At 41.8% G+C, this 24,135-nt stretch overlaps 1 protein-coding gene across 1 annotated transcript in view; it reads left to right on the top strand.

Annotated features, from left to right (window-relative positions):
- The first annotated feature begins 845 nt into the window (after nucleotides 1-845).
- The window catches only part of crybg2 (crystallin beta-gamma domain containing 2), a 43,038-nt gene continuing 19,748 nt past the window's right edge, over nucleotides 846-24,135 (top strand). The window contains exons 1-3 of the mRNA XM_031586679.2: nucleotides 846-3,239; nucleotides 9,911-10,004; nucleotides 12,619-17,096. Coding sequence (XP_031442539.1) covers nucleotides 3,052-3,239; nucleotides 9,911-10,004; nucleotides 12,619-17,096 — 4,760 coding nt within the window. The 5' untranslated portion in view covers nucleotides 846-3,051. The remainder of the gene's footprint in view (nucleotides 3,240-9,910; nucleotides 10,005-12,618; nucleotides 17,097-24,135) is intronic.

The following is a 24,135-nucleotide window of genomic DNA, read 5'->3' as shown; positions in this document are numbered from 1 at the left end:
TATTGTACAACACTACCAGTAGTATTACTGGCATAGTAAAGACATATAATGACATATACACTCATATGATGGGGAAGCTACTTTGAAAGCATACCTTTACAAGCTACCATCTACTTCACCCTGGAAGTAGTAAAGTAACAGTAAAGTCACAGTAAAGTTACCCTGGGGAGAAATCTAGTTTGGTTAACTAAAGCTTCTTAGAAGAAGTACTTCAAACTGCATGCAATACACGGCAATATACATGTAAGGATGACAAATTATAATACAAAAGAGTCACATGCCAGCAAAACATGCCACTCAATTTAGTTTATTGCACAAAGTGTCTACTTGTTCACAGGTCATACATAAACCAAAAATCAAAATACCCCACTATTCATGGGAAAGTGAAAGGTTTTGTATTGAATCTTGCCGAGTCCAGGTGGAGGTATTGCACCAAGCAGGATTAATCAGTTAGCCAGGTAACTTCTAAAATATCATGCAGCAACTCCTCTGAACATTTACTAATGAATGGCAATAATCAGTTTTGCACATGGAAAGCACAAAGGCTAAGTGTGTGTTGGCTGCCTGATGAATGCATTGCCTGGGTATATCCTCACAGCAGTCAGGATGAAAGGGAAAGGGAAAGGGAGTGGGGCTGGTCAAAGGGGATTCAAATACAATAGCAAAGTAATGGTAAAATATATATTTAAAACATCATTCATTTCCTTTAATGGTCCAAAATAGTTTGTAGTTTCAGTAGTTAACTACAAAAAGGGCAAACAAGTAATTGAAGTACTTAAATCACTATGCATATACATGGACGGATTTTGAAACCATGGGCCCCTGGGCCTGGACGTGTAAAAGCCAAAAGCAAATTAACAAAATACACCACTTCCAACCACAAATGAGAGATACATTTAAGCAACCTCTAATATTGACTATGCAACAAGAAATGGAAAGTTAATAACAGCTACTTCACGCCGACACTCTGGCTTAGGGGCCCCCTGTGCTCATGGGCCCCTGGGCCTGGGCCCGGTAGGCCTTTTCGGTAATCCATCCCTGTGCATATATGAATGTACTAGCAAGCTACTGCTACTACTACGTATTTGTGTGTAGTTCACTTCTCCTCAACACTGCACTTATAACTGCACATTGTGGCATTATAAATCTTGTAGTTATGCTAGTTCCCCCCACTTACCATCCATTTTGATATATAATTTCCCCTATGTAATGTATAAATCATCACTGTACGTGGTGGAGACTTAACTTGCATACGGATTGAGACATGCCTTTTTAGAGACCTTCACAGGCAGGTATATTCAGGTCAGATACATACTAATTCAGAGAATAGAGAACAATTCAGATGCAGTGGCAATTTACTATATGGTTGAAATACTTAAAATGTCTGGGCAATTCCATGTCCATACCTTTGATTTCGTAGCAGCTCATGTAATGATTTAATGATTCAAAAATATTATAAATCTGTTTTGGGAAACTTTATGTCAATATGTCTACTAGTATTATAGTACTAGTTATTTCTGTGATGTCATCTGTGTCACTATTTATATTTTACGAAGAAGCACTGATACCAGCTGTAAAGAGTTTACAGTATATAAAATAAAATCTTTATGTACATGACATTATTGTCTTGATTGTAATACCTTAGTCTATGATAGGAGACTTGGAGTCACAAATAGATTTGTCCTAGTTTATAACTGCGATGATGGGATGGATGGTAAGACAGTTGTTTTACTGTCAGCTTCACAAAGCTAATAACAATCTTTTATGTTAATAATCATTTAAGTTGACAGGTTAAGGCTTTTCCAGTTTGGTGATATCCTCAAACTGTCTGCACTGGCAGGCATTGACTACGAGAGCTGAGATCAGGCCAATCAAGCTGTGCTGTTATTTAATCTTTTGTCATGCCAGGGGCATGTTTAAAGTAAACGGATGCCTACAACATGTGCAAACACAGATTTAAAAAAATCAAATAACACTGAGGAAGTTGGATTTGAAAATGTAGCTGAAACATTAGAAGCGGACTCTGCAGTACTGGTAAATAGTATTGGTGAGATCAGCAGACTGTGCTTAGGTATAGTTGAATCCTTCAACATTTTCAAAAGGGATGCAGTTAAGAATCGGACATCTGGGATTTTTCTGCTTGACAACTAATGAAGCCATCTTTGTAGAAAACATTCAAGGGTGCTTTGTTATCAATTTATAGCAGTATATAGTTGCTAGGGAACCTTTTAGAAGTTGTAATATAACAGATGTGGCTGCCACATGATGCTTTCTGATGAGAAGCCCTCCTTCAGTAAATATTGAAGAACAGCTGAAAGCTTATGCAATTTTCTTTGTATGAAAAGGCTTACATTTCAAGTAGGGAGGGAGAGAGCAAGAGATGAATAGATCTTGGATATTAAAGAAAACCCACTTTCTTAATTCATAAATGTAATTGTTGGATAAGAGAATTAAGGAAAATATCCCCATAGCAGAAGAAGAAGTCTGCATTAACTAGGCTATAGGATTTTGTGCATTGTGATAATGTATTTGTGAAAATGATATCAAGAGTCTGGAACTCTGTATTTGCTTTTATGCAACACATACACTCTCATTTATCAGTTTACCATTTGCTTAGTATTTGTTGAAGTATTTGTGAAAGTATTCTCAAAAGAAGTAGCCTATACCTGGGTATTACAATAACCGTACACATTCTCTAGCTCTCTACGTTTATTTTGAGCAGCCCATGGCCAATTTTTGAGCCAATATTTGTTATGTGACAAAGATAATCTACTCAACTACGTCCCTTTTCTCTGAAGCTTTACATTTTCGATCAGATCACTTGTAGCGTAATTGAGGTGCTATCAGTTTGATAGAGGCGGGCTTTCTCTTGCAGACTATCCTGTAAAACGTTGTTGCTGAAGGACGGGGATAAGTATACACTTTGCTCATTAGTCAAGGTAGATTCTTTGCTCGCTTTTGGTGTCTGTTGCATTGCTGCATCCGTTTGCCTAGTGGTGAGGTGAACTAGAAAAAGTTGTGCAAAGGGGTCTTGCGACCTGAGGCGCAGACATGGCGAAGAAAAGCCTCTTCACCAAGAACGGCCTTAAAAGTTTATTTTCCAAAAGTGAAGCGAATTTAAAAGATTGCACGGAAAAGGATGATCGAGGTGGCGGTGGAAAATCATTTAAACTTCCTAAGTTTAAAAAGAAGAAAAAGACGGATAACGAAACGGTATTGGAGGTGACAGATGCTGACAGGTATGTCACTGTGGCTGTACTTTGACTATACGGTGATAGAACAGTCTGCTAACAAATTGTTTGTAGATTACAAATGTCTTATATTTATAGCGTGTTTATAAGAATTGTGTAGCCTACACCTACCTACTCAGGAAAATACTTCAAACTAACTTCACAGTATCTTACTGAACACTTAGTCTACACTGTTTTGAAACATAAAAGCTTCCCACTCCCATTAAAGGTTCATGTTTGCTTGCATTCTGGTGGTTGTAATACGTTATAGCCTTTATAATATCATTCACATATCCTCTACATTTATATTGTGTACTTGAAATAGCTGTTGCGGTGCAGTGAAAGGAACATCCACTCTATGATCCGTTGCATGCGTGAAATATGTGGAATGATTTTATCAGCTCCTTCAAAAATTTCAAGAATCTCCTCATTTAAAAAAAACCAAAACAATACCTCCGACATTCCTTCAGTTTTCACGGTGTGTATTGAAGCTTTTCTAAAATCGCTTCTCTAAAATGTCCATCATAAGTAAAACGTTCCCCTCCTGTGAGGATCTTCTGGTGATCGTAAAATAGTATATTTATCTGAAATACACACTCAAGCCTCAGCTTGCAGAACATTTTTTACATAAGCTTGGACAGGTGTTATTTAAAGCTATATCTGTTATATCTGTCTTCCAAATAAGGCATACACTTCTATGAATATGCTGTCTCTAAGAATCGAACCCAGTATCCCTGAAGTAAATACCATGAATAGGGAGCAGTTTTTGACAACAGGGTGTCATGTTAGTGTTTCATCAGTACTTGTCTCAGCCACACACTTCTCAGCTGGATGGCAGAAGAGAGAAACATTAGTGATGATAAGTCTTGATGTTACAGCACAGTTGATTGATTCACAATGATTCGCTTCAGTCTCTCTCGGTTTGATAATAAAGATACCAGGCATGAGTCATCAAACACAGATGAGAAATTCTGCATAACTTTGATATAGAACCCATTTATGGCTTTTGTGTCCCAAAGATACTTCCTTTGTGAGAGGGAAACATCTTGCACAGTTTTAAAACCCTGAAGTGCTGATCTCTTGGTTGACACAATGAGGTAATGCGGTACGCATGAATATTTCTTGTCAAACAACTTGTCATCTTTTGTTTAAATTGGCTTGGTGCATCAGGATGGTCAAACAACACTGGCTGTGTGCCTTTATGCATAAACAAGCCAACAGAATGTGTTTGTCACAGAGAACACACACATACAGAACAAACTCAGATGTCCGAATACCTGTTATAAACCAACATGAAGTGCTTGTCAAAAAGCCCTCTGTTTGCTTTTGGTGTCAAAACTGTCTCAAGGAAAAGGAACTAAAATGCAAAGCATGCGATGATTCACCGGGATACGACTGTTCACATGACTGTGTACTTTGGCTTCTAGTGATGATGGGGTTATTTGACCAACTAGTGTGATCACAGGTCAAGTCTTCTTGGTTGGTTTGCAGGATTGGAGACCATTTTGCTCTCAGTGGCTGAGCTGCAGCTTTGAGCTGCAGAGTGCCCACTGAAACAAAAAAAAAAACTGTCTTTACACACCCAGTTGAGCTGACACTGAGAGAATAACACACAGCGACATTGAGCTGGATTTGGGTGAAGGACAAGATGAGGCACTCGTAGTGCTACACTTCTTGGATAAGAAAAAAAAAACATGCTGTGGCAATGCAGTAATTGTTGTTATAAAGCAAGGTGTCAGTTTGCTTTATTTATGATGAAGATAATCTCAGAGGAAGAAACGTCCTGTCTCATTGAATCATCCCTTAAACCAGTTTCTGAATTATTGAGTCATTGTCACATGAGAAACCTGGACATTTTCAGTGGAGGGGCACATGGAGATAAATGAAACAACTATTCTAACTCAAGGTTTAAAACGCCAAAAAGAGAAGTTGGCAGGAAGTCGCTATTGATTTGAAGATTCTGGAGCTTATTGAGGCTATCAGCAGGAATGCTCAGTCCTGTGCCAGAGAGAAGTTAGAGAAGTGTGATGTTATTTGTCAAATCCCTGTGAATCTCTGTCTTGGGTTCGTGGTAGGTTGTTATGTGAATGTATGTTGTAAACCACCATTAAAGAGGATTACAGTTTTTTATCCCAACCTTATTTTGAGGTTGACCTGTCATGCTAGATATGATTCATTATACTGGTTTTCCTTTTATTAATTTGCCAGGTCGATTACAGGAATGCTTACTCCTTCTGCTATATGCAAATTATAAGGAGTATGTAAGATTCCAATGTAAGAAGAATTGGCAGAGCACCAGTACTACCATAGCATAGCCCCAATGCAGACGCGTTGTCTAGTGCACCTATGCACGTTCTCACGGCATTGTGTGATTGACAGGCAACGTTAATTAACTTAGTCTGCCCTCTTGGAAGTGCTAGAAAGAGCGAATGTAACTGTATTTTAGTTAGCTTTAACTAAACAGTAACAAACTATTGAGACATAATGAATCAGTCATGTGATGTGACATTGCCTGATTAATCAATGGAGTTAGGCATGCTCCTGTGTTGTTGTCAGGAAGTTACGCTGTCGTCCTGTAGATAACATTATTGCATCCTCATGGATGCAAGACAGCCAGAAGTGTTATCATTTCGAGGGAAAAATACCAGGCTGAAAGGCTTAAGCGTGTCTGAACTTTTATGGGACATAAGAATTAGTGGTGGGGGAAAAAAATCGATTCTGTTCAGTATCGCGATATTTTGCCCATGCAATTATATCGATACAGTAGCGCAAAGTATTGCAATATTTAATTATATAATTATGTGTTTTACTTTCGGTTTTCTCCATTGTTTTTCTCAGAGTTTACTCTGATAATATTACATTTGCATATTACATCCACAAGGTGGCGCTTGTTGCGGTGCTTTGTTGTCGTGCATTCAACAGCAAATTCAAATGAAAATGGCTTCACCATCACAACCGGTTGTACACGGTTTGTATCAATGTAATGTTAGCAAATGAGGGGTGAGAAGCATACCTTTTAGCTTCGTTTGAAGCGTACTTTTTAGCTCCGGCATTGGTCTCCCATTATTGATAACTTTTTTTGATAACGTTTTGTTTGAAAGTCCAGTTTTGAGAAATGTTTAAGCTTAGCTATAGAATCTTCCATTTTCGCGGTCAAGGTCAAATATAAGTGTAGAAGAAAAGCAACGGCAGAACAAGCATAAACCCGACCGTTGGGCTCTCGATGGGATTCATTGAGGCAGAGGTAGTGTTTGCCTCCCCTCTGTGTTTTTTCACAGTGGTTTTATGTCAGATCAGCAAGACTAAATAGGTTCTACGCATGCGCTCAACCCAGTTTGTGAGGGATTGCGCAATCTGAGATGAGGCACAGGTCGTCGCTGCCTCACCGTCTCAATGTCTCCTGTCTGAACAGGACACGCGCAAATTCAATTATTTGATTATATCAAATGCTCAAAATGATTGGAATCATCCAGATATTACATTTATATCACAGATCAGTAGAGAAATATAAAAAAAATGTATCATATTTTTTATTTTTTTTACTTTCACTCTGCCACCACATCCGTGGTGCACTTGGTTGTGGATAAGTAAAGCCTATTTTGCTACGTTTTTGTAGTCCTGGTAATCTTTTGTTTGGAATGTTGGTAAGGTTATTAAGAGGACAATGGTTTTGGGCTTTAATGAATGTTTGTTTATTAATTACTTATTTTTCAACAAATAACTAAAATTACAAAGAGGGAAATTCTGAAGTTTTTATCGCAACTTTCATTTGCTCCCGCAATTTCATCAACAAACACCTAAAAAACACAGCAACTTTCATCACATTTTGCAAAAGCTCCCGCGAAATCAGGAATTTTAGTTTTTTTTTATGTGTAGAAGATAATGTTGTACACAGAATTAAATGTAACATTTGAAGTGAGTTGAGCAGTCTTATTTTCCTCATTTTTTGTAATGCCTTCTGAATAATATGGGGGACATGAATCGCAATATATCGCAGAATCGAATCGCAATACTTGCTGTATCGCAATATGTTAAGAATCGCAATAATATTGAAATCATGGCCCAAATATCGCAATACTATCGAATCGTCACATTTTTGCCAATTCCCACCTCTAATAAGAATGCATTAGAGTGGTAAATGTTGCGAAAAAACACAATTAAGCTGACCTCCAAAATTGCCAAGCAGTATATAAGATAGTGGCACAGGAATGGCATTGCACACGAGCAGTTAAATGGATGGTTCATGAATGCACTGTTTATTACTATATTAAACTGTAAGCTCAAATGTAACGAGGATCAACCAAACTGATGTAAGGTGAAAAGCAAATGGATAAGTATAACTTTTAATAATAACAATGGAATAAACAGGTTGGATGCCAATTCAACCAAATAAACCTGATAAACCATGAGTGCATCAGTTGTAAAGAAATTAAACCCAACCAAAATGAGTGAATAAGAAAAAGAGATGAGATGAAGATATGAAAAGAGAGAGAGAGAGAGCAGAAGAGCAAGAAAATAAAAGAGTAACAGTTAGAGAGCAAATATCTTAAAATGGCTGATTAAATACCATGATCTCCATTTATGGAGTCCTAATGATATTATGTTTGTAGTGCTTTGTGTTCCCCCGTGTACAGAATACTCCTGTTGTTCTTTTTGTGGATGATATTTATGATTCTCAGACTCTACGTTACATTTCATCCACAAACAGCATCATGAGCACTGCTACATTTGTTTCAATGGTGCCCAGCGAGTACAAAGCTAAGGCATGCAGTAGGTGAACCTCACTCCTCGATGCATGAAGAGATGTGCTAGCAACTTATGTCTACACCCATGGGTTTGCACCTCCTTGCTAGCACACAGGCCTGCCATGCCCAAGGTTTAGGTAGCAGGTCCGAGCCTAATACAGGGGTTTGTTTATCACAATGCACAATAGTCCAGGCAAAATAGCGTTTTACGACAGACTAATTGTAAAATATTTTTTTTCAGCATAGATCATTTCTATGACCTGTCCAGAACAACATACTAAAAGTTCTAAGAAATCCTAGTTGAGGAAATATGTTTAATTCTCATCAATCTGAGATTGATATTAAAATTAATTTTCAAAGAAACTTGTAATACAAAATGTTTTACTTTTCATGGGTACTTTCATTGTGTAAAGTTTTATTTTGATAGGAGTAAAGGAAAAAATTACATTTTTGAGGTGTATTTTTGCCATGCATTATTAGCACACATCTCAGATTGATGAGAATTAAACATATTTCCTCAACTAGGATTTCTTAGGACTATTAGTATGTTGTTCTGGACACCTCATATAAATGATCTATGCTGAAAAAAAATATTTTACAATTAATTCTATTTTTGGCTCCAAAATGGGTTAATTTGCCTGGCCTACAAAGTAACTCTGGAGCTGTGACCTGGATTGGAGTGAGATATAGGAGATATAGGAGAGATAGATGTACTTTATTGATCGCTGTCGGGATGTTGCTTTGTCACAGTTGCAGCAAACGCAACACCAGAGACAAGCTACTGGCAGACGCTAGCACCCACATGAGTCTTGTCATTGAGTCCTTGTTTGCAGGCGCGCCTCTGAAGCCTTATGGTACAGGTTCACACCCTTTGCTTTGTCTGCTTGGGATCATCACAGGGATGATGTATGTATTGGTGTGCATGCTTGTCTTGCCCCAGAAAGATCCCACAGTAGTTTCCCACTAACAAGGAGCCGAGATTACAGTCCGTAGAATGTAACGGTAGTTTCTCCTGTTTTCGCTTGCAGCGATGTTTCTTCCATCTCCCAGCATCACTCCTTTCTCCGTTTTCTCACACATGCACGTGTTTCCACACGGCCAGTCACCACCGCAATTCATGGAAATCCCACACAACATAAAAGCTACATGCTCAGATAAAGGGGAAGAGAGCACACAACTTAACACAATGGTTGTGTGCGGGGTGGCTGGTTCTAGGTGCATTGCTGGAAGGGGGGAACAGTAGGGGTCTACCTGTGGGGAGCTGGTCCCAGGTATGGAAGGTATGAAGGTATAGCATACAAGGACTGCAGACAGGGAGACCTAACTACTTACAATAGCCATTTGAAACCTGGGGCCAGCTTTTGGCATTGTTACAAAGGGAAACATACAGAGATAACATGAGGTAAATAATGTCCTGAAATGAAACTCCCATATAAATAGCACAAGTGCCACATACCATATGCTATGCTACCGTAACAGCCAAATTTCTGAAGAAGCAAAATACCATGGAAGAGAGTGCCTGTGTGTGTGTGTGTTTGTTTGTCTTAAGGGTTGGGAGGTTGCAGAACCAGTTTGATTTCAGGACTACCACAAGTTGGATCATACAGAAAATATTTACCCTGAAACTCATAAGATGGCGGAGATATTTTGATTTTAAACATTGTGTATGGCTATGGCACCAAGGAGACAACTTTGCAGCAATTTCACTGAAGTGTGTTTGTGTAAAGATGACCCAGGTGTTAAGACTTTATGTGCTGGATGTCCTGCCACACCTACCGTGACCCAAGCATATGGCATCCAGAGATCTGGCTATTGTTTTAAGGCCACCTAATCTCTACCATAAAGTTTTAAAAATCAATCAGTCTGTGTATAACTGGAAAGTCACTAAACTGCTGAATGGATTGAATAGGACTGACATGCTATTCTTCTCAATAGAGCCAACACCGGAGAGGGGAGAGGCGAAGACTCCTGGCTCGAGGTCCCCGTAGATCAGAGTGCATCTTTATACGGCACAGCCCCGAGGTCAAAGGTTAGTTGGCTTTTAGGTGGTCTATGCAAATTCAACACACTGCTTCCAACGTAACACTTCAATGCTATGAGCCTTGCAGTCTCTGCATTCCACGTTGTTAGGAACTACTGCTCTACAATCATCCCCTGGGGTTGTATGGGGAGTCTGTCCTCAAGTTCGTGCACACAGTCACATGACAGCCTGCATGTATAGACAAGGGGAATCCTGCTGCTGTTAAATTCTTTTAATTCCACATGGAGCCTTTTCCCTGAAAGTTTTGACATGTATTTCATTTACTTGACTGACTCCCCTCTTGACTGGACTCCCAATGAATCCATGGGAAAATTATAAACTTTGATACATTAGAACTCACTTAACTGATGAGAAATCAGTTGAACATGTTGCAGCATGTCCTTGACAGCCACATCATAGCAACAATTGTATTTCAAAACTAAATTTCAGTGTTACACAGGAAAAGATATTCAGTACCTTTTGGTAGTAGTTAAGGCTCCTCACACAAAAGCCACCAAACTTTACAGACATCAAACTTTACTATTGACATGTCACAAACTACCCTGGGTAGAAGGAGAGGGGTACCCCCTCAGGTACCTGAATTAGCGTAAGGATTAAAATTGGATATGAACCCAGATTAGGGTAAAGTGAGGGGTGGGGGGTGGGACAGACTCCTGGGAATATGAACCCACTCAACCCAAGTGTTGAGGATAAAAACTGATCTCCTTGTAGACACCCAAATAGAATAACATGAACACTGTGCCACAATACCAGATGTGGCGTGAGGCGAGATACACCACCACCACCACCACACTGAGGAGCACACATAGTTAACACAGAAAGATGAATCCGTAACAGAACCTAATGCTAAGACTCACCTCACCAGCCTCAGCAACTCATAGAGGTTGCCTAGTGGCACCCTCCTTTGCCAGTGTTTCATTGAATTGGTCTTACAACAGAAGGCTTAAAAGTGGGGTCTAGACATTGCTTCAACCACAGCCACTGGCTGGCCCTTTCAACAGCCTCTGACAACTCCCTCTAAATGACTCTAAGAGACCAATGTAACCAAGACCAAGGTTTTATAACACATTGTCAAACACATCATTGCATTTCTGGGTCTTAAGTGAACTTAACGTGACACAAACTATGTATCTACCTATGTGATAATGACAAATATGTATCATTTACACAGCTTTGTTTGTTAGGGCAAAAAAAAACACAAAAAAAAACACTGGCTTGGTCTTCCCATTTTCCCCAGTAGATGGAGCTAGAGTTATTTGGAACATCCACACATGGAACCTGAGTGATTGTGCTCAGGTAGCCCCACCCTCATAATAATGTAAACCAATAAGACAAAATGTAATTTAAATGTAATTTATAGTGGAGAATGTTCAAAATGTATTCCATAAAGCTTATTACATAATTTTTGCAGGTGCAGAAGTATTACCACATTCATCCCTTAATGCTGGGCTTGGTGTGGCTATACTCTTATTACTGAAGATGTGGTCCTACTGTATAAAGCCTGAGAAAATTTTATAGTAAAACAAGGAGGATGATTTTCTAAACCTTGGTAACTTTTCTCTGTCTGTCAATTGTGGGGGAATGTGTTAACATGTACTCATATTGACATATGTGTTTGTATGAATCCCTAGGTGTGTTAGCTTGTGTGTTAAGAGGAGGGGATGCATTTGTGAAGTTCTCTCTCTCCCTCAGAAAGATGCATGTACTTGTGTGCGTGTGTGTGTGTGTGTGTGTGTGTGTGTGTGTGTGTGTGTGTGTGCATGCGCGCGTGTGTGTGTGTGTGTTTGTCTCTTTGTGATGGAAATATTTGGCACATGTTTGTGTGATGTGTCTGTTGCCAATGCTACTTGCCTGGTTTGGGGGATACCTCTCATTGAAGAATTTCCGAAGAACTCCACCCTGATTCAAGTCTTGCTGATAGATAGAACACTCCTCTCGCCAGCCTTCCATTCTCTGTGTCCATCAGCGGGCACAAGGGCATGTACATTCTGACCAACCCAGGGCATTCTGAGAAACCTATACCTATTCCCTTTCTATATTTTATCTGAAAATAATTCATCTTTGACTCATAGAGGACATGTAAAACATTGACTAAGATAGGATGGGTGGCTGGCCCACTTCCATGTCACACTTCTCAGTCAGACGGATTCTAAGTCACCACTCGTTAAACCCAGACAGAGCAAAGGTGGAACAATACTAAATGCTAGAATGATTTATGCACTTATTCTCAATAAGTGCTCCAAATAAAGGTGTGTCGTGTTGAGACTATATTCTTACACAGTTTGGCATGGAGTTACAGACTTACCGGTTTGTCTTCAAATGCATAAAATAGCTCCCTATATCTGCTCTTACTTATTCACTCTGTCAATGAATCACGCTCACACCCTCTGTCAAATCAAACCCTATAAATAAACTTTATTTTCAGGTCTGCGTCAGTCCCAGTTGAGCCAAGAGAAGTAACGTGATGTGATACAGGTTATTCTCTGCAGTTTGAATGTGTCTGCCATTTTTTCTTCCCAGTTTTACACTGACTATATCATTGAAGTGATAAAAGTTTTTGACAAGAATTCTTTCTCTCTTTTGTCTCTTTCTATTTGCCCAGAGAGATTTCTATGCCTCAGAAAATGACCTCCGGAAATCAAAGAAATTTGGCACGTTTTCGTTCAGCTGGAAGAAGAAGAAGAAAAGATATGCGGATCTTCCTGAGCAAGCATCGGAGTCAGAGGTCATGGACAGTGAGGAACGGGGGGTAGGTCAGGAGGATGCAGCTAATTTCCTGTCACCTCACCCAGAGGACGCTTCACATGACACACACGGGGCGGTAGAGCAAACCAAACCCAATTTGGTTCCCACAAACCCTCCCTCTACTCACACTCACCAATCCCAGGTCCAGGATTCATTGACAGACAAGCCTTTGACAAATGAGAAAGCTGTTGTGGAACCAGGGAAGGAAAGGTTTTCACCCCAGCCAGTGGGGAGCTTTGGTTACCAAGCTGACATTACTCTTCCTGACTTAGTGACCAACGTCAACACTAGGGACATGATCCCAGACAGACCCATTGCACAACTTTCTAAGGCTAAGCCTTCCCTCCAACAAAAAAGCCCCCTGCAGGCCAAGTCCCCTGGCTATGAAAAACTCTCCTCTGACTTTAAACCTGTCGCCCTCTTACCTCAGGCTGTCCTTCCACTGACTGGATGTGAAACAGGAGAAGCCAATTACACCAAAACAGGTAAATTGATGAACAGTGTAACTCCAGTGCAACCAGATCCTTCTGGTCTCTCACCTCCTGAGGCAGTCAGCTCTGTCACTCAAAATGACACCAGACCCTCCAGTGGTAGTTCTTACCTAACCAGTCCTCCGGAGTCCTGCAAATTTACGGCCAACGATGGCCAGAGACTCACAAACTCCTACTTATCTGTTGATGTCTGTGATGTTCCTCTTCCAAACACTGATATCAACATTCCTGAAGCTGACATTATTCATGAAATTGCTATCCCTGATGGCACTTCTAACAGCGCAGCACTTGCTAATGACATGATTTCTCCCAATACTGACACCCTTATGCCTGAACGTGAAATCACTGTGACCACTGCTGACATCAGCACTCCCGAACCTGACACTCAAACCTCTGCTGACGTCACTGTTACCACCTTTGACACCACAGAGATTCTTAGTGTGGGTACTACAGTTCCCGACCCTGCTATGCCATCTCCCAGCTCTGAAATCACGGCTGATATCACTGGCATCAATGCTTCTGTTTCTAATGCTGACATCTCTGATACCTCTGCTGGAATCACAGTAACTAAAAATGACACATCTTCTCTGTCTGCTAACATCACCATTCCAGAAAGTGAAATTCCTGCGGCCTGTTCTGACATCCTGTTTCCTAGTAGTGATACGCTTATCTCCAGTACTGATGTCGCCTACACTGAAGCTGACATCTCTCATATCACTGCTGACACAATGGCTTCCAGAGCAGAAATAGCAGATTCCAGCACTGACATGAGGTCTTCTGTTACTCACAATGATACAACCTTTCTTAATGCTGACATCATGCTTCACTCCTCAGCCCCTCAACACCCCTCAGAGTTCAGTTCTGTAAATGTAACTTCCTGTGTCAGTGAAGCGGATTCTGAAACTGAAGCACATCAGACTAACCTGACTCAGCATTATCGCAGTGCAGTTGACCGTCCACATTCTGAATGTCCCGGTTCTGAGTCAGCAGAAACTGAACCTGCTGCTTTAACCTGCATCTCACCTCCTGAGTCAGTCAGCTCTGACACTCGAAATGAGACCAGACCCTCCAGTGGTAGTTCTTACCTAATCAGTCCTCCTGAGTCCTGCATTGACAAAGGTACGGCCAACGATGGCCAGAGACTCATAAACTCTTACACATCTGTTGATGTTTGTGATGTTACTCTTCCAAACACTGATATCAACATTCCTGAAGCTGACATTATTCATGAAATTGCTGTTCCTGATGGCACTTCCAACAGCGCAGCACTTATTTCTCCCAATACTGACACCCTTATGCAGCAACGTGAAATCACTGTGACCACTGCTGACATCAGCACTCCCGAACCTGACACTCAAACATCTGCTGACGTCACTGTTACCACCTTTGACACCACAGAGATTCTTAGTGTGGGTACTACAGTTCCTAACCCTGCTATGCATTCTCCCAGCTCTGAAATAACTGATATCAACATTCCTGACCGTCCAGACTCTGAATGTCCTGGTTCTGAGTCAGCAGAACCAGAACCTGCAGATTTACCCTGCATCCCTCAGGCTTCTGACTTAGACCCTACTCTTCCAGAGTCTGACCTCCAGTGCCCAGAGTCTGACCTCCAGTGCCCAGAGTCTGACCTGCAGTGCCCAGAGTCTGACCTCCACTGCCCAGAATCGGACCGCCACTGCCCAGAATTGGACCTCCACTGCCCAGAGTCTGACCTCCACTGCCCAGAATCGGACCTCCACTGCCCAAAATCGGACCTCCACTGCCCAGAGTCTGACCCCCAGTGTCCAGAGTCTGACCCCCAGTGCCCAGACTCTGACCCCCATTGCCCAGAGTCTGACCCCCAGTGCCCAGAGTCTGACCTCCAGTGCCCAGACCTCCCAGGCACCACTGCCTCTAGTGCTCTGGAGTGCTCAGATGTAAGGGTGTCTCCAAGTGACAGTAATCTAAGTTCTATGGAATCCCTTCTTGCCAACAATCTCGTCGGGATAAAGGAGTCAGACCCCTCTCCTTCTCAAGGCCCTTCCCTCGCTACTAAAATCAGGGATCTAGTTCCACCAGCTATGTACTCCCTGTCTGATGATGACTGTGTCAGAATGTCCTCTGGGTCCAGCAATGCCCATATAAAGCCCCTCTCCTCTCAAACGGCAACCACAGGATCCTACTCCGGTTCTACTATTGAAGTTGAGGTAGCAATGGTGAAAGAACAAGAAAGTTCCATGAGGACTGAGGAGCACATGGAAGGCCAAGCTGGGAGTGTGAAGAATGGATCAGGTTCTCCGACGGATCTAAGAAGTCTGCCAGAGGGTAAGGATGGAGAATTGGATGGAAAGACGAAGGGAATTCCTTTTGGTTTGTTGGACACTGAAGAACATGTAAAAACAAAAGGGAGTTTTAATGATGTCAGGGCAAGTGAAGTCAGTGAACACTTTACATCACCAGTGATGGAAGAAGTAACTGCTTTTGCAAACATACAGGGCCTTGCACAGAGTACCGGAGCTCCAGTACAGCCTGAAACCTTCCTTGAAGAGAGTAAGCAAGCACAGCTGACTGACATACACATAGCCGCTGAAACACAGGTGGTGATTCAAGATGTTTCCACTGACCTGAAACCAGTGGATGTGGATGAATCTACAGAAAACACTGCACAACAAAACCAGGCTGAATTCGCTTTGCTGACAGATGTGAAAGCTGCTGCGGAATGCTGTGTACCTACACCTCAGAGTGATAGCTTTGAGGGAGAGAAAATGAGTGATGTTGCCACTCCACTGATTGGTGACAGACGGGAAAGTGTTGATGGAGGTCAGGATGGAGTAATCACTGACATTCCTCAGTGTCCGAACACAGAGGCAGACACTTTGTCTTCTGATTCTGCACAAGTTGATGATCCCAGAGTTGTGAGTTTCGTTGAAAACCAATGTAGACAAACAGAAGATGTATTCACGGGTGGAACGGACAAAAGGATTGAGGTCAGGCTAGGGGAAGCTACGGTTGGACAGGTGGAGGTGAGTGAATCTATTGTTGGAGTAGAAGTGGGGGAGAGAGGTGTAGACCAAAAGCAAATCCCTGAAGAAATGAGTGACACTAATTATTCTATGGATGGAGAGACCTATATACAACAGGAGGTTTTGTTTCAAACAACTGGGGAGGTGAAACAAGAGGAGGTGGAAGGGGAGAAGCCAGAGCAGGGTTCTCTCGCTCCTCCGTGGGAACCAGCCACACCGGTCGCTCAGGTGTGCAAGCCAGTGGAATGTGACCCGGCCCCTCCCTCCCAGGAGCCTGGAAAGGAAAGGGTGTGGGGAGCGGCGTCACTCAACAGCTGTAGCCTGGCAACGTTCCCTGACCTGGGGACAGAGCCCCTCCCCCGAGCACAGGGCAAGATAACTGAAAAGGAGTGCAGCGTGGCGACAGAATCCACCAATAACCCGCCCGAGAGCCAGCCCAGTCCCTCACACCGCCCCTGTAGCGCGGACTCTGCCCAAGCGCACCCCGCAAACACGCGGCTCCCGGACACCGAAACACAATCACAATACGCCGAGGCAGAAACACACATGCAGCACGCAGGCACAGAGACACGCGCCGCCAATGCCGACACACTCCATTCCATTGGAACAATACGGCAGGCCCACCCCGCACAGCCCACACAGTGGCAGAGTGAAACAAACAGCAGCACAGATAGGCACGCTACTATCACTGATTCTACAAACGTGGCGCTCCTCAAAGCTAACACCGGGACAGAGGCTGCTGTCCCATTCATGGTTGAGTCTGGAGGGGACGTGTTCTCAGACAGGCTGACTGTGCCAACTCCTAACCTGGCGGGCACGGAACTCCCCAAGCAGCACAGGTAAAGCATCTAGTTCATTTACTGTCATTGTATGTACGTGCATAGATAAATACATATAGTAGATGCTGTCTCAAGGAGAGTTTAAGTTTCTGTTTTTTGGTATTTGTACATGTAATATGAGTATATGTAAATGATGTTGTGTTTGTCTGTCCACAACTACAATTTGCATCTGTAAATAACTGTTTTGAGGCATTTTCCCAGTTTCAACCATGCTGAGTGAAAACCCTCAATGTTTATACAGTGCTATTGATGTTCAGTGCGAACTGTGTGTGAGACCGGACTCTCACACTACCTGTAAGCAGGCCACCTGATAAGCTTGGACAATTTATGTGTGTTTTGGCTGGAAGATAACTTTAATTTGGTGATTGCTTTAAGACGCGTGAGAGTGCCGCTGCCTACACTTAGATGTTAATAAGGTGTGTGCACTTCTTTCTTGAGGGAATGTGTAATTACTATCCATGCGTGTGTATGTGTGCTTTCACTACACTCACCCATGCCCTGAAGTCTATCACCTGTCTGTTTATGTTGCCCCAGCAACCTCTAATCTTCAGTGTGGGTGAAAGATTCATAGAAAGGCCCCAAACCAGTTGCATTGCATTGCAGAGTGCATTCACTTTTATGAGCAGGACTTTGCTCTCTCGTGGGAGCTGTATCATGGCCTCCCGCGGACACTGTCTGTATCTGTCAGCTCCGAAGCATGGCAAGAGGGTCACCACTGAGGCTGGAAATGAGATGGATGGGCTGTATGGGTAAATTAGGTCTGACCCCAGAAACAAAATGTCAGAAGATCATCCTCACTTTTTGATGGATGCACAGTGGATTTTTCCTTTGAGGGATGGGCATCAATGATGTGTCGTGGCTTTGGAGTCGATGGTCCAAAGTCTGTTTACTGACTCATAACGACAAAGAATGATACACCTGATAAATGTGGCACTCTTATGAAGTGATAAGACCGTTGGGCATGTGGGTACATCCTTTGGTTTTGGGGTGTTTCATTGTTACCATGGTAGTTTAGTTTTGTTCCGAGAAGAATCTTTACAACTTTTCAGTTCAAAGCATTAAAACCAGCGTTGCTTACTCTTTAAGTAACATTCCAATGCAGGTCAAAGCCACAGCCATAGCCAAAGCCATAGCTGTGAAATATGTCAGATTGTAATGTGCATTACAATTCATTTATTAGTAAATATGTAGTTAGAAACTGTCAGTTTAAAAAATGTGAAGAATTTTCCTTGCTATCGAGTGCAGTATGACTAGTATGTTAATGTGTGGGTGGATAATGGACATGGTCGATTGACAGCTATGACAGTCATGGGCCTTATCAGCTGGTACATCCGAACCCACACCCTACTGAAAGACATATGGTTAGTCATGTCAGTTTTGTCTGTCAGCTATCTGAGACTCCCCCAAACATGAAAGAGTCTCAGAGAGACAGAGAGAGGGGTGTGAGAGTGGGGGCGTATCTGTGTCTGGAGGGCTTGCCAGTGTCAACATTATGATCACAAATTATCACTTTCTCTGTCACTGCATTTACATTATTTACATTTACATCTAGGTGTTTTAAATACAATGAACAGAATAATATGTATGCAAAATAGCTTTAATACGTGCTAGAATTATTCAGTTTATTGGATGCTTTTGGTTTTGTTTTGTGTTTTGTCAACAGTGAAATGTTGCTGAAGTAAGCTTGCTTTCAAGTAAAACTGACTTGAGTGATTGACTTTCAGCCCTGCATGCCTTGCATATTTTGGAAAAAATAACAATGAACGTTTTTCTACAATTTATGTAGAACTCCAGTATGTGTGTACAACATGTAGCTCACAGCATTGGTATTGTGCCTCTTTAAACTAGTGCTTCCGGTATTACTCAACTCCTTGCAGTAACAACATAGGCATTGTATCGCTACTGTTGTCCTGGCCTGGTGTGTAAAACTGTACAACCACTTAAGTATATCACCACCACATCATTGCTGGTTAGCATCATGGCAAATTCAACATACTAGATCCTTTACTTAAAGTATGTCCCACAGTTATTGTAAAAATCTTATTTTATTGTAAAAGTTGTTGTAAAAAGGAACAACAGCTAAATGCTCCTACGAATGTTAAGGCTGTGGTGATCTCAAGGCAAGAGTGTATATCATAACAGAAAGTTATTGTTATGACTGTTTGTAATTTTTGCTTTCATTTTCTCTTTCTACATTATCATGTTTTAGCTGAATAGGTGCTTCTTTTACATAAGTCACTGGGAAATGAGTTTTGGTGTGTTAGGTTTTGTTGTCTAATCCTGTCCAATACAGTTTAATTCTGGTGGGAGTTTCCAGCTGCTGCCATCATTTTTCTGTGCCAACCCCACCGATGGCAGGGCGGTAGTGGTCCAGGAGGTAGCGGGGTCGTGCAGCAATCGGAAGGTTGTTAGTTTGATCCCGACTCCTCCTCACTGAGTGTCGAAGTGTCCTTGAGCAAGACACTGAACCCTCAACCACTCCTGATGTGCAGGTTGGGACCTTAGATGGTAGCCTCTGCCATCGGTGAGTGAATGGGTAGATGTCTGAGGCATTCATCTATAAAGCGCTTTGAGTGCTCTATGAGTAGAAAAGCGCTATATAAATGCAGTCCATCTACCATTCACTCACTATTGTGACAATTTACATTAAACATATAGTGAGCAGTAACCCAAAGGGTAAACAGAAGCATAAAGCAACAGTTCCCATTATGCCCACAAGATGGCCCTCAAGTCCACTCGTCAAGTGAATGTTAGTCTAAGAATGAGGTTTTGCATTAAGGGATCGTTTTTGAGTAATCTCTAAATTACAAAATCAGGTAATTGTTGGGGGTTACTGCCAAAGGTCTCTTTTAGACAATTTTGTTCAATTTGTGTCCACAAGAAGTTTTGTATTCACCAGATAAAGAATAACCTCTCAGGACCCAGAGTCAGTCAGGTTGGCTGTTGTGGTTCAGAGGATTTTTCACGCTTTTTCACTAACGTACCTTTTATACTATTATTAGCAATTTGGTATTTTTTAAGACATTACATGACAGTGTTTCAGCACATAGTTAATTACATTATAATATTCAGATATTCATCCATAATTGGTTTAAACTCTTTTTGAATAATGTGAGCCTCACAAGCAGGTCAGTAGATGTGGGGATAGGTAACCCATTCATTCATTAGCCTGAAATATTAGTTCTTGCTGTCTCAGATGTGCAAGTTCAAAGTACAAAAAGTTTGTACCACCTTCCACCAGCAGGTAGCAGTGTTGTTATTTAACCCTTGTGCTTAATCATTTTATGGGGTCATGAGTCATCTTGTTAGGACTTGCCAGGCACATTTCTCCACAGCAGTTGATCTCAGGTGCTAATGTAAAACTCTGGTACAGTTGCTGTGCTTTAACAAATTACAAGCATACTAAAATCATAGAAAGAAAGGCCTTAACACACACACACACACACACACACACACACACACACACACACACACACACACACACACACACACACACACACACACACACACACACACACACACACAGACAGAGAGAGAGAGAGAGAGAGAGAGAGAGACATTCATGATGTAAAACAAAAAACAACAATCTGCACACCTACGCATCTATGCATGCACAAACTTAAAGGCATACATAGTCATACACCCCCCCCCCCCCCCAAATCTTACACAAACATACACATGCACACGCTACACAAACATACCCATGCACACGCTACACAAACATACCCATGCACACGCTACATAAACATACACATGCACACGTAGATCTCTCCGCACCTGGCTAACATATTGTAAGCGCTACCTTTTGTGTTCAAATCCTCTGAGCGCCAATAGATCGCCCAGAATGTGGGGAGGGGATGATCCTGTGTTGACAGTAAGACAATGAATTAAGGCCTTGCTTTCTGACCCCCTGAGGACAACACTGTTAACTCTTGCTAGTAGGACACAGAGGTGTTTTACTAACCCACCGACCCCCCCCCCCCCCCCCCCCCCCCACACACACACACTTCATCTCTTGTCATTTTTTTATATGGGTGTGACATGCCTGTCTCATCTGATTCGCAAGAATGCCCCCCACTCCACCCTAGCGCACTCACTAACCACCCACCCACCCACCCACACACACACACACACACACACACACACACACACACACACACATACACACACCGGACACACGGACACACACACACACACACACACACATTCACACTTAGCATGTGGCTGGAATGAGAGGAATACCTTGGAAGTTTGTGCGACAGAGTTGCTCTAGTCTAAACCCACAAGAGATGAAAATGTCAACAGCTCACCTTTATCCAAACCTGAAAAACGGCACCTGTTTGTAGGCATGTGTCATGTGAAATCAGCGTGTGCAATCTGTAGCACTGCAGAACTGCTCGTAGACATCGGATGAGATGAGAGATTGTGTTGCTCAGCAATGTCCTGTGGAACTCAGAAGGGAACGCTCCGGTGCTGGGTTTTCTCCGCATGCTCACAAGATTAGCGAAGCATTTTAAGAACAGTAAACTCTGCCTTAGAGTTTTAGAGTTATACAGGTATGACTCTCTGGAAGATGGAATAATAAGATGGAAAAATAACATATAGGAAAGGAAGAGGCGAGTGTGTGTGTGTGTGTGCGTGTGCGTGTGCGTGTGTGAAGTGTGTGTGTGTGTGTGCGTGTGCGTGTGCGTGTGCGTGTGCGTGTGTGAAGTGTGTGTGTGTGGGAGAGAGAGAAAGAGAGGGAGATAGAGAGGAGGAGGAGGAGGAGGAGGAGGAGAAGACAGAAAGAGATGAAAAGCGTGAGCGAAAGGATGTAATGTTCCCGTCAGGCCGCCGTCAGTTTACGAATGGAACATTACAACAATTTGCCATATGAGTCATTTGATGCCCTTTATTCTCCCTTACCGTAGATCACACCTTTGGACGGTAACACGAGGATGGGCATGTGAGGGGTGGAATACTATCCCAAATACCTGGGGGGGAAGATACTCAATGTGCCAAGTATCACACTGCAAAAATTCACCTTTCAAAAACAAGAAAAAAAGTAATAAAATGGGGGATATATCTGAAATACAAATGATCTGCCAACAGAACAGGACTTACCAAGATAAAAAAAAACATATATATATATCTTAAAACTAGTGTGGCCAGACTAAAAAGAAGTACATTTGTCTTGATTCTGACTTTGACAAAGCAATTTTGTACTTGTCAGTGGTGATCAAACTAGTTTCAAGCATTAACTTGCTCAAAACCAGTAATACAATCTAAGTAACAAGTTATATAATACCGTATTAAGATAATTAAGGACTGAAACGCTTGAAGCAAGTGAATTGCTCAAGCATAAAAAAAATGCCTGGTAAGAAGAAATATCTTGTCAGACAAAAAAACAAGCATATATTGCCTTGATGTAAGATATTTCATCTTACTAAGATATCAATTTGTGCAGTGCATTCAGCAGGTACACCAAAAGATAACATGCAACTGAGTTTTCAGTGTCTAAAAAGTAGGTAGCTGATAGCACAGTTATCTCTTCCGAATTAGAGGAAAAACACATCACAAGTATACAGTATGTGTAGATATGAATATCCTCAAATGATTGCAAATCAGGCCATATAAACTGTGTTTGGATTAAGCATTTGACCTCTATTGACTTCAGGATGAGAATATGATCTTCTAGAAAGATCAGTTCATTGACAGATCTTTGACATTTTAAAGCATCTTTGCAATGTAAGCACAAAAACAAGATGAAGGGTCATAGCAAAACGGCTTTGTGCTCCCAGCCCACAAGAAGCCATCCCTCAAACAGCTTTGGTAGATGACTGGTTCTGCAGAGCTCAAAACCCGATGCCAAATGTCAAGGGTGATCTTCAACCACCTAAGAAATAGCGAGGAATAGTAATTTTGTAGTTTGTTGATTCTGATGTTAAGACAGAAGATGAGTTATATTAAGATGATTAAGTAATGAAACAGATTCATGAGAATGTACTGTATAGTTAACTTGCAACGTAGAGCAAACCAGTACACTCCTTTCTGTTTCATCTCTCCTTATGCCGATGTTGGAAAAACATTCCACATACATATTTGCATACAGAAATTCTCCATCTTTGTGAGTGTCACCTGGGATCCAAGTGAGATAAAGAGGTAGGAATAGGGTCTGTGTTCACAGAGTGGTAGACAGGGGTGGTCACATTTACATGTTCAGGCAAAGCATTTAGTATGCCTTCAGAAAGTTGACCTTTAATTTAGCATGTTCTCACAGATTCATGTGGAATGTGGCCTAATCCTCAAGGCCTTGGGGCTAGCAGGAGTGGCTTCTGCGGCAGGTTAGCTGACTAGGCAGCAGAATGGTGCTGTCTGGTTTCGGGTGCTAAACGATGGACTCTTGAAAGGCAGGAAGTACACAGCCCTTCCAACTTTACCACATTACCTTTTAAAACCCTATCACAGAACGCACAAACCCTTCACTTTATCACATACGAGGTTTTTAGATGTATTTCATTGATTGAAGTTTGTATTAAGTAGATGGAAGTTAAATGATTTTGAATGAAAATGTGAGTTGAGTGGCTGAATTGGTGTAACACCCCATAGCCAACACATCCTCATTTCCAACCACATATACTCACCCTGTATCTCCTGTCCTAAACTATCAGCTAACGTTGTGGATTATAACTTTTTTCAAAGGCATCTCCAGAGTAGCAACCTGTGTGAAATGTAATTGGGTTGTTGAACTAGTTTTATGTTAATCCCTTCATGAAACACCCAATATGATGGCATGCTTGAATGCCCAAGAGGAACGTTAAAAAAAGCATTGCAGTCCTTAAGGAGCATTAGTTCAGTTAAATATGGAATCATCAACAACCGTTCAAATCAACAACCATTTAGATGCGTCAAAGGTTGTTGATGGAGTTGGTCTTTGAGTGTTTGCTCGGTGTGGGCAGTTTTAGACAGTTTTGCACTATAGCGTACTATAACCTACTGAAAATCATTTTATGACCTAGCGAGTTGGGACAGATTTAAGAGCTGTCTAAGTCAAGCATGC

Source organism: Clupea harengus, chromosome 19, assembly GCF_900700415.2.
Source record: "Clupea harengus chromosome 19, Ch_v2.0.2, whole genome shotgun sequence".
Classification (NCBI taxonomy): Eukaryota; Metazoa; Chordata; class Actinopteri; order Clupeiformes; family Clupeidae; genus Clupea; species Clupea harengus.
This window is presented reverse-complemented; position numbering and strand designations above follow the sequence as displayed.